Source organism: Lycorma delicatula, chromosome 1 (assembly GCF_047948215.1).
Source record: "Lycorma delicatula isolate Av1 chromosome 1, ASM4794821v1, whole genome shotgun sequence".
NCBI lineage: Eukaryota > Metazoa > Arthropoda > Insecta > Hemiptera > Fulgoridae > Lycorma > Lycorma delicatula.
The window spans coordinates 303,899,263-303,911,804 of record NC_134455.1 but is presented as its reverse complement, the minus strand read 5'-3'; the positions used below and the strand labels follow the sequence as shown (position 1 = coordinate 303,911,804).

Genomic DNA, 12,542 nt, shown 5'->3' with positions numbered 1-12,542 from the left:
ACAAAGCTTTGAGCCTCAACATGAAGATGGCAGTACTCGGCTACAAAAGTTAGAGAATTGTGTATGCGTTGAAAGTACTCATTAAAATTTCAGTCATTTTGGATGCTCAGTTGTTTGACATTTGAGCAAGTCATCGTCAGTGTTTTTGTGAAAATGGAAAAATCTAATATCATGCCATGATTAAATATTTGCTGAAAGGCAATACACGTATGCAAATTGAAATAGAGTTGGACATTGTTTATGGGAACTGCGTCGCCACAGTGAAAAGATGGGCAGCTGAATTTAAACATGGTCATACCAGCTTCATTGATAATGAGCATCTGGGACAGCCAAAGACTGCATCCACCACATACATATATCATAGAAAAAGTTCACCAAATGATACTGGACGACCGATAAATTAAGGTTAGAGAGATAGCACAGGGCATACTGAAAGAACGTGTTTGTCATAAATTAGCTGATGCCTGAACATTCGAATGAACATTTCCAAGGCCCTGCTGAGCAGTTTAAGCTAAATTTAGTCAGATTTGCATCGATTCATAACCGTGATGAAACACTACACTCCTGAGATGAAACAACAGTTGAAAAACAATGGACTGCAGAGGGTAACCTACTTTGGAAAAGGCAAAGACGGTTCCATCGGCCAGGAAGGTGATAGCAACTGTTTTTTGGGATAGTATTGTTTATTGATTATCTTCAAAAAAGTAAAACTAACGAGACAGTATCACACATCATTACTTTGCAAAACATTTGAAGAAGAAAAAAGTGCTTTCCATCAGGACAGCGCCTGCTCATACTTTGACGATTGCCATGGCTAAAATTCACAAATTGCGAGAGAGAAAGACAGCTACTATTTAGAAGGGTTAAAGAGGTTAGAGCATTGCTGGAAAAAGTATATTGACTTGAAAGGAAACTTTGTTGAAAACTACATTTGACAGAAAAAATACATCTTTCTATGCTAGGCTCAAAACTTTTCAGTCAACCCTCGTTTAGTATTACAAATATAATTTATCAATCTGATATTAAATCAATGAACAGAAAAATTTGATTTAAAAATGCAGAATTCACAAAAGAAAATATAAAAACCATTATAACACTTATTATGTATTCAATTATTATTAATTTAATTTTTGGTATTATCAAAAAATAACTGTCAGATGAACTCCAATGGTATTCTTTATGTTCTGCTCTGCTATAGCATAACTTTTTCAACACTTAATATCTGATCTTAAATTGCAATCAAACACCTAAATTTATGATTACTATGAACCATTATTCTCCATAATATATATATGTTACCATCACCATCACAATAACTAAATTATTGTGATGGTGAAAAATTTCGGTTTTCAGATTGCAATAGAATCAATCAGCATGACATCTGTAGCCATAGGATGTTGAAATTTTGTTTAGGACAGTTGTAACATCTAGTTGTGCATATCCCATTATGATTGCAATCAACTGGACCAAAGTGTCCAAAAAAAGCCCAACTTTTTTGGACTTAAGTCATACTTATTTTCATTGGTTCAAGAGTTATAGCCAAATAAAAAAATATTTGGTTCTTACAAGGGGAAGGCACGTAGATTTTTAAATCAGACTTTTAACTTTTTTTTTTAAATTTAAATATTTTGATCTATTAATAATTATTAACCTCTGATTGTAAAAACATTTTTACAAATCAATAACAATAAAAAAAAAAATATGAAAAAATATCAGAAGTTATTAATGAAATAAAATTTTATGTACTAATTTATTTTAAAATGTATATGTAATTTAATAGGCATACAAGGAAGTCATGCAATGTCCACATCAGATTTTTTTTAAGTCAAATCTAAAACAGTGTAAAATCAACAAGGTTTGCAATATTATTAGTTTTATGATAAAATATTGATGTTAATATAATTAATTTCATTCCATTTATGAATCATTAGGCACTAATATTACCATAAAATTATGAACACCGCTACTATAATAAGGTCCAACTTTTATTAAAAAGAAATTCACTTACAACCATAATGACACTGTTATTTGAAATAAAACTTACATTATATACTACAAATGCTAATATACTACATAAAACATTTTGAAACAAAGTTTAGGTAAAATTAAGCCAATAGCGTTAGGGAAAATTAAAAAAAAAAAAAGTCCAGCCATTGACTTTTTATATTTTAATGTGAGTTTAAAACAGAAACATCAGCTAAAAAATTATACAAAAAACAATGTTAACTGAAGAGATGAGCAAGATATGGCATTTATCATAACGTTCTGTCTGATGTATATTGCTTTGTTTTACCAATAGCAGAAAATTTTATTCACCCACCGCAGTTTACCCACCTTATACTATTCCAGCTATTACACACTACATTACATTATTCCACACTTCATTGGTGCCAATTATCTACTTACGTTTACTGGTAAGAAATATCTTTACAATTAAAACATTCATACATGATATTTGAGCTCCATAAAAAATGTTATAATTCATTCCTTTCCTCTTTTTGTGTGTGTTAAAAATAAAACTACAACTGTCTAGTTCTTACTTATAAATTAATTGAATTGTCAATATTCAGTTGGCTTTGTTAACAGCTGATATTTTATATGAATATTGTAACAATGCATCTGTATAAAATAAGTAATTAACATACAATATAAAATAGAAATTTAGAGATTATAATAAAATATTATGTGAAATATATAAGGAATGTTATTTATTTTATTGAATCAGCGAATAATTAATCCAAATCGAGGTAATAAACTAAGACGAACATTGTGCAAACAAATGCTTTAAAGCATTCTATTGCATTTAAAGCTATTAATTACTAGTGTGAACAAATTTAGCAAAAAGGTGGATTATCTAGTCACTTATTAAAAAAACTTTAATTAAGTGGAAAAAAGTATTTATACTTAATTTTAAATAAAATTAGCAAACTAACTTATACATTTTATTTTACCTTAAATGCTTCTTTAACAGCATCTTTAAGATCAGGAACTGTAGTTACAAAGAAGCCCTTTCCTCCAAACAGTGACATTATTTTCTCATAATGAATAGATGGTGTAAGACTAGTAGGTGGCACCCTGAAACCAAAGGACTTATTTCAGAAATTTGTTTCAACTATTAACATTTTCTAACACATTTACAAACTAACCACCCATTGGCACAGGTGATACTGTGCTAACCTGTATATGGAAGGTCCTGAATTCCATTCCCAGCCAGAATCTAGAAAATGTATGAATTAAACCAGTAATGCATTAATAACCTCAGTTAATAGAAGGTCACTTAAAAGTAACAAATAAAAAAGAAATGTACAAATTAATATTTTTCATTAAAAAAATTTCTTACATTAATTCTGAAATAAACATAGATGAAATACATCACTTTCAATTTTCCAGAAATATACAATGGAATACAAATCAACAAAGTGCTTTGATCACACTGCCCGTTCTGTACAGCATAATATAAAACAATATTTTTCAAACTACTACAAAACATCTACATTAAGAGCTATTAAATTTAAACAAAAAACAGCACTTACAATTTAGTTGCATCTCCAGAATTTATGAGCTCATTCCACACTTCTTTGTCCAGTCCACTATATATTCCATTGTTGTTAACAATAATTATGACTACAGGAAGTTTATATCTAAAAAAGATATAACATAAAGGAAAAAAAAATAAAAAATGCAGAAAAATCGTTCAATGCTTCTAAAGTAATTCAAATAATAATTTTGTAAGAGAAACTAAAATAAATAAAAAGTTATTTTATATTTAAAAATGAAATGAACTAGCAATCAGGCCAATTATCTTTAAAAAAAATATCTATCCTTGTTACATTATAATCCTTTATCATTTGAAGAATATTACATTTTTATAGTAAGTAATAAATAAATAAATACAGGGAGATCAAAATATACTAGAGATTTTGAAAATTTGTAGCTAAAGAAATACCAGGTCTTCAAGAATTATCTGAACAACTTTGATGTCTTATTAGAAAAAAAGTAATAGTCCTATTAATAAATGATTAGGCTCTTAACAGGTAACACATAAACTTTACCTTACCAAACACTAGATAGCGCTGTGATTACATATATCAGTCGCCATGAAAGCACAATGAGTAAAGTGGTTTATTGAAACAAAATCAGACACACAAGCTCGATGCAATTTTAGGACTCTGTACAACTTACAGCCACCCTCTAGAACAAGTATTCACTTGTGATATCATAAATTCAAACAAACTAGCAGTGTTGAACATAAGAAGGGTACAGGAACATCATATGAAAAAATGGAGTTCATTCATCAGTCTTTCGTTTGCAGCCTTTCAACTTTGAGTGCAGCACACAAGTTAAATTTTCCATTCAGATGTTTTGATTAAATAATTAATTGTTCCTAATAAATTACAAATATAACAGTACATTACACCACAATATCACACTGCTAGATAGGAGTTTGCTGTGGAAATGATGATTGTGGTACCTTAAAAAAGTTATGTTCTTAGTGAGACTACGTTTCATGAGTCTGGAAAAGTGATCACTCAGAACGTTTAAATATGGGGATCAGAGAACCCACATTTTATAACTGATCGTATTAGAGATAGCCCAAAAATTAATGCTTGGTGAAAACTGCTTCATGTGATTGGAACTTTTTTCTTTGCGGAAGCGGCAGTTAATGCAAATATCTATCTGAACTTGTTAGAAAGGTTTGTTTACCCTCAGCTTAAAGAGTTACACAACCTGAAATCATACTCTAACAAGATGGAGCACTGCCACATTGGAGTTTATCAGTGCGTGAATCCTTCAATAATGCATTCCCAAATCACTGGCTTGGACATGTGCAGTTTTGTATACATTATATATAAAACTTGTGTAATGAACATTGATGACCTTAAATGCATTCGAATTCATAAGATATGAATATGTTGCAACAAACATGGCATGAAATTGATTACCATTTGGATATCTTGCAGATTATTAATCGACATTGAGTGTTTTTAATTACAGGCATAAAAAACCTCATTTTTTAATGTTTCTAAATTCATACAACCTGTGTTTGTATCTTAATAAATAAGTTATTTACTCAATATCAAAGTTGTACAGATAATTCTCAGATACCCGATACTGATTATACTAAAATGTTCAGTGTATTTAGTATTAAATCATTATTCATAAAATTTACAAGTTTTTTCAGTGCTCTGATAAATTTTGACACAACATAAGCATTTTAAACAACAAATAATATTCAAAAGATGCTAAAACATCTATCTTGATTGAAAAGAAAATGAAAATTACAAACTTAAATGTGAGAATTGCAATAAATTTTATATATGGTTAAAAGACAGCTCATTCACAAAACATCAGCCAAAAAATGACACACATAAAGCAATCAAATTTTTAATTTAACTATTTAAACATTGCATCTATAGATTTGGAAAATTAAACCACTAATTTGGAAAAGAAACCAAAATAAAGTATTTATGGTAGTCAACTGTCAGCAATATTTATAATGCACATAAGCATCTCAAAGATGGAAAATCATGTGATTTTTAACAACTACCATATTCCTCAAATCTAAGCCATCACCATAAATTTCCAAAAGGTTTTTGTGAAAAAAAGTTGGAACCTTTTTTCACAAAAACAGAATTTAAATAATACATAAAATAATTCCATGAAGATAATTTACATTGAATAAATATTAATTCCAATCACATAAACACTCACTTGCACTATCACTACTGTCTCTGAAAGTAGTGTCAAGTCATCAATATCTCATATTAAGTTTCTTCTATTTTATCCATGGCATTTGTAATGCAGCATTTTTTAAAGGAACATCTAGTTATTTTATACCAGGCGATAGAAACCCACTCCCAACTGCCTGTTTTTATTTTTCTGTATTCTTTTAGTATTTAATTTTTTTTAATATTTTGTATTCTTTTTCAAAAAATTTTCCTCAAAAACAAGCATTTTTTATATTCTTTTCTTACATGGTCTTTGAAAAGCTTCATAATACAGTGGCTGGGGTTAGCTGATCATACCGCCTGGGATTACACAGGACAAAAATAAATTTTTTAATGTTTCTCCAAATGATACCACTACTTGAATTGCTTTTTTTGCTTACATTACAGAACTGTAAATACAATTTTTTTAGTTTTAAATAAATTATGCTTCAAAAAAGATTAAGGAAAAATGTAGTTAAAATCTGTAAAATTTATAATTTTGCATGGCCATACCTGAGTTAGAATGATTTCACTGATGCTTTTCTTTTACAAATAGCATCAGGTACATCCCCAATTAATGTCCAACAGTAATCAGTTAGCATGTTAGTATTCCATTTCCCTTTATAGTGGCTTTCCATCACTGAAATGTCTTGGGGGAAATATTCACCATGTTCATCACTTATGTCTCCAAGGATGTCCAGGAAAAAATCCAGATGTGAATGGAGAAAATGTATTTTCAAAGTCATAATACATCTCACAGCTCTGTATGAAGTAAAAAGTTGATTAACAATATCGCAGTAATTGTCGGATTTTTGCAAAAGCCTTTAATGAAGCCCAAGCTGCACTTTCTACATTTAACACTGAGTTAAATACATCATCTTTGACCAACTCTCTTTATTTGTGGACCAACAAATATTGCTTCTTTAATTTTTCCTTCACTACATTCAGAAATTTCTGCCTGATGTACAAAAATCCAAGACTATCCTTCCTCATTGCTTTTACAAAATTATTCTTTAGCCCTAGCTTGATATGGAGAGAGGTAAAAATATTTTTTTGGGTTCAACTAAGGGCTTGTATTTTTCCCATTTGAAGTTAAGTTGTCTCATTTCTTACACTCTTTGGTAACATAATTTTATCCCTAGCTCAGCTGTTCCATTTGCAAAGAAAACACATGTTCTTAGTATAGCCTAACAAAATATCTATAACTTTTAAATTACCACATATGTTCCAGCTATGTTTTTTATAGTTCATTTTTTCAAGAACATCTTTCATCACAACATACGTCTCTCAAATTAATACCATAAGCGATTGGTATTGAAGGATATTTGTTATCATTGTATAGTACAACCACATTTAAGCTATACTTGAGACGAATCTATGAAAAGGCACCAGTCCTCAGGTTTAGGAACTTGTACTAAGTGCAACATAAGCTCATCAATATTTGTGCAATAAAACAAATAATTTTCATCAATAAAGTACTGAGAGAGTTCTTTTTGTCGGCTTCGAAAGCCTGAAACATTTTTGAAGTAAATTCCAACCTTGCAGTCTTGATCCTAACAGTTCAACTTGATTAATATTGCAGTAAACAGGAAACAATGCCCAAAAACAAGAAATTTTTCAATGAAGTGATAATGCATGCCCACAAGAATGTTTGGATGACTTCCAAATTTGTGGAAGACTGAGTAAATGCCATATAGAACAGAAGACCAGGAAATCTTCAAAAACCTAAGAACACATTTTTAATGGATGGACTTTTGTTTGGAGCTCTTTTTGTAGGGAAAGTATTATTACTTGCAGGAGATTTCCAACAAACCCTTCCTGTTATACCAAAATCAACAGCAGCTGATGAAATTGACATGTATCTAAAGAGTTCACATCTTTGGGGAAAAGTTATGGTACTATCGCTTACAACTAACAGAGTTCATGACTGCAAAGCTAAAAAATTTGCCAATCAACTATTAAGAATAAGAAATTGAATTCATCAGTTTGATAATTCTATCACCTTTCCCAATAATTTTTGTGTTTCATCAAATAAATTAATTGAAAGAGTTTTCCTGAATTTTTCTGAAGACTACAAAGTACAAAAATCAACACTGGATTCGAGAAAGGGCAATTTTGGCACCTTACAATGAAAACTTTAACATTATAAATTCTAATATTATGAAACTCATTCCGAGATCAACAAAGATTTTTCTTTCTACGGATACTATAATGGAGTAAGATGAATAAGTTCTGTATCCAACAGAGTTTCTGATTTCCATTAACATCAACAGAATGCCACCATATCACCTGGAGCTAGAGACAGGAACTACTGTTATGCTCTGACAGAATCTGAAGCCACCAAAACTTTGCAATGGCGCTTGACTAAATATAAAAAATTTATCACGAAATATCATAGAAGCAACATTTCTTGCTGAAAAAAATATAGAAGAAGATATTTTCATACCAAGGATTCTAATAATTTCAACCAGTCTTTCATTTCAATTTAAAAGTTTGCAATTCCCTTTAAGAATATCATACACGCAATGACAATCAACATATCACAAGGATAATCCCTAAACACTGCTGGATTACTATAGGAAAACAGTTGTTTTGGTCAATTATATATGGCATGCTCAAGAGTTGGTTCACCAAGAAATTTATTCATTCAAGCTGAGAATTGCCAGACAAACAACATATTTTATAAACTACCTAATTACTATGTAGGATAATAATCTTTTTATTTTTTCTACTTTAATGTACTGTAATATATTTTATTTTATTTTACTATACTGTATTTTACTGTATTTTTATTGTTCGGCAACATTATCCAACATCCATGCAGTGTCACTAGTAACATGTATTAAGTCAAAAAAAGTTTTAATTAATTTGATTATATTCATGGATAGTGGATAGAATATCAATAAAAAAATCTTATAGAAATTGTGGTTTAAATTTTTTCTTCAGTATGTAAATCATTTACTCCGCAAAAAAACTACTACTGGAACAGCGAAGCCAGCTCAGTCTACTTTACAGATTACAACATTTGGACATCAAAGAATAATTTAATCAAAAAGAAAAGGGAAAAGCTTTCCAACTCACTGATGATGAAGTTACTCATCCTCTTTATCGCTGATGCAAAATGGTCAATTAATAAAATGGAACACAGAATAACTACTTACCTAAACATTGTTTCAACTTCCATTCCAGAAAATCCAAAGGCAGAATCTCCTTCAACACACAATACACGCTTTTTTGGTGAAAAATCTTGACACCATAAAGCAGCAGCAATTGCAAAACCAAGGCCAACACCCATCGTTCCAAATGTTCCTTTAAAAAAATTAAAACATTATTTCCTTTAAAAAGAATGATAAAAAAAATCCAGTAAATAATTCCAGTAGCAAAATGTAGTACCAAACCAAACGAACTTGTAGTGGAAATATTTCAATGTTTCTGGATTTATTCATATTATTATTTGTATTCATAAAAACATGACTCATTAACTCATTCTCTCACTTAAACATTTAATTAATCTAAATCAAAAATCAATAAATTATGCAACATCTAACAAAAATTAAAGAATAAGCACTGGGTAAACTACCCCAAATACCACTAATTGAATAATTTAGAGAATATGTTACAGCAAAATCTTACAAGAGAGAACAAATACCAATCGGTAACATAAAAAAATTTGACTTTTTTTTATTGTACAAAATGTTAAAAACCAATAATATTAATATTTATAAGCAACTAGATAGCTATTCAATTATACTTATTAATCATAAATTTTATAAACACACTATTTAACTTCTTTTTAGTTAGGCAAACTAAACATTTTCAACTAAAAATAAATAGATAAAGAGGACAGAAATATCTAAAAAAAAAGTTTGATAATATTAAATTCTTACTCATTTTATTAACACATTAATTTCTTGACTTAAACTGTAGTATACCTATAATAGTTTGTGTTTATATCTCTGTAAACAGAATACAACATTTTTCACATATTTTTAAATCATTTTGTTTTTAATTACTGAATTTTTGAATTTTTATCAATTTAAATAATGTACAAAACAGTATAAAATATTTTTATCTTTTTTTACATTAATTGTTTACAAAATTTATTTTTTTTTTCTTCTTTCAAAAATTAGACACTAATGTACCAATCATCATAGATTATATGAAAATTTTATCTTAATCTGAAGCCTTTTTTTTATAAAATATAAAAACTATGATTTTAGATATTTTCTTCATTAATTCATCAAAACACCTCTCTTCAGCCACTTACTGCAAACAAGTTTCATTCATGTAAGGGAAATATCCATACAGCAAATGGCCAATTGATTGGAAATTGATGATGATTGTACATAACGTAGTACATGTTCTAATTCAATAAAAAACTATTATATATGATATTAAGAACAATTTACCACAGTTACTACCAATGTTCTCAAAACAATGGTAATCATGGTTGCTTTGATTACTGTTTTGTCACTTACAAATGTAATGTTCTAGGCCTCACAGAGATGCTTAATTTCTTGGCAGTATCACATGATTCCTTCTTAATTAATTTATTATAAGGGTTTCAAGTCACTGCATCACTTGGTATAGTATTTACAATCTGTGAAAGTGGAGAATTAGGCAGTGTTTTGAAAAATGGAAAACTGGAAATTCATGCAGTGATACTTATTTCTGAAAGTCTTACATGCACAGAAAATTATTAAAGGCCTTGATGCAACATTGGGAGACACTCTTCTCCATTATATACAACAGTTAAATGCTGGGCCATAGAGTTTAAAATGGGTCGAACACGTACTAGCGATCCACCATACAGTGGATGCTCTTCTGAAGAGATTAAACTAGAAATGATAGAAAAAGTGCTGTACACTATATGGGTATCATAGCGATCCACCATACAGTGGATGCTCTTCTGAAGAGATTAAACTAGAAATGATAGAAAAAGTGCTGTACACTAGATGGGTGTCATGTTTGCTCAGTTGATCAAAAACAGTGCTGAAAAAACATTTCAAGCAATAATCAAGAGGAATTTTTACATCAATTTGTGATTGATGAGATCAGAGTTCATTACTACACTCCCGAGACAAAACAGCAGTCAAAGCAATGGATTGAAAAATGTCAACCTGCTCCAAAAAAGTGAAAATTACTTTTCGCAGAAAAAATTATGGTAACAATTTTTTGGGGTGCAAGTGGAATAATTTTCAGGGTGCAACAATTAATGGTGAATATTATGAGACCCTACTGCAGCATCTCAGCAATGAATTACGGAAAAACAACCGCATTTGGCAAAAAAATACCGCTTTTCCAACAAGACAATGCTCCCACTCACACTTAAGCCATTGCAATGGCAAAAGTCAACAAATTACAGTTCAAATTGCATTACTCCAACACCCTCCATATTCACCTGAACCTAAAAAACATGTTGTTTCCTAAACTAAAAAAATGGCTTGGAGGGAAGAGATCTTTGACCAATAATGAAGTTATTGCTGATGTAGATGGTTATTTTAAGGAGCTGGATAAATTGACATACCGAACTGGTAGAAGCGCTCTCGTGGAATGCTGGGCTAAGACAGCCTTAATGGGGAACACATTGAAAAATAAATCAATATATAAGATGTACCCAGAAAAATGTTTTATTCTTTTCCAAGCTCAGAACTTTTCACCCTACCCTCATATACTGCTAACTATGTATGATAATAAATAACTACACATGAAAAATAGGTACACCAGTTAGACAAGTGAAATAATAAAAATAAGAGCAACAAAACAAATTAACTGGCTAAAACTTTGACAGAAATAATTTTTATATTGTGTCAATTAATGTTCTTGAGTTCATCCAACGTTAAAACAAAATATTTGCAAGTACTTGCCGTTAGTTAAACATTGATAATTTTCTGGTTGATAACACTATATGAATACGCTAAAATCAAACAGTACTTGCAAAAATTAAAAAGTTAAGTATAAATTTCATATGTATGGAATCAGATATAATTATAACAACAGACTGTAATATTGATACAGCAATAATAATAAATAAAAAAAATTAAAAATATAAAAATTAAGAAAACATAAATAACAAAATAAAAATAGCAATAAAAAATTTCAAAAACTAATCCTTGAACACTTCAGCCAATAATAATTAACTTTTAAAAACTTTTTGTCTGAGTAATTTTCTCATGATTTTTTATACATATTCTTCACAGAAAAATGTTCCAGGTTAGTCAAGTATTTGCATCAATGATAAATTATAATTAACTATAATTAATATAATTATAATTTAACTGTTTGGGAAAATATTTTTGTTGATCCACAAACCCAACACATTAAATATTATATGATTTTGAATACTTAATATTAAATGTTAATATTTACAATTTACTTAATACTTACTTAAGTCAGTGTTTCCAAATTATTATATTGTAATCAAATATATTTTTACTCATTAAACTTAAGGAGATTATATGACATAATTCATAATAAGATTTTAATAATGGTTTTAATGCATAGAGCATGAAAGTATCCAACAGAGATTTGGCCATGAAGACTAAGTATAGAAAATAAAATTGATCAGTTATAATTCTCTTTATTATCATTTTCTTCCAATCTAATTAAACTTGACTACAACGTGTGTTGAGAAAACATGTTTAAATGTTCACACACATACAAACAAACAAACAATCTGTAATAGTTTGCTAGTAAACCCACTTGGCTCTACCATTATTTTAAACTTGAATTTCTAGCGAGTTAGACTTCCTTCTTAATGCAGATATTTAACACAAAATTACACTAAAAGACAAAAATAAAAAGTAAAAAAAGAAGAATCTTTACATTAATTTA

At 29.3% G+C, this 12,542-nt stretch overlaps 1 protein-coding gene across 3 annotated transcripts in view; it reads right to left on the bottom strand.

Moving 5' to 3' along the window:
* Window positions 1-12,542, bottom strand: part of Hacl (2-hydroxyacyl-CoA lyase) — a 48,260-nt gene that overhangs the window by 3,307 nt on the left and 32,411 nt on the right. For all 3 annotated transcript variants that reach the window (XM_075380529.1, XM_075380537.1, XM_075380547.1), the window contains exons 9-11: window positions 8,870-9,017; window positions 3,534-3,641; window positions 2,952-3,075 (exon numbers count right to left, since the gene is read on the bottom strand). In XM_075380529.1, coding sequence (XP_075236644.1) covers window positions 2,952-3,075; window positions 3,534-3,641; window positions 8,870-9,017 — 380 coding nt within the window. The remainder of the gene's footprint in view (window positions 1-2,951; window positions 3,076-3,533; window positions 3,642-8,869; window positions 9,018-12,542) is intronic.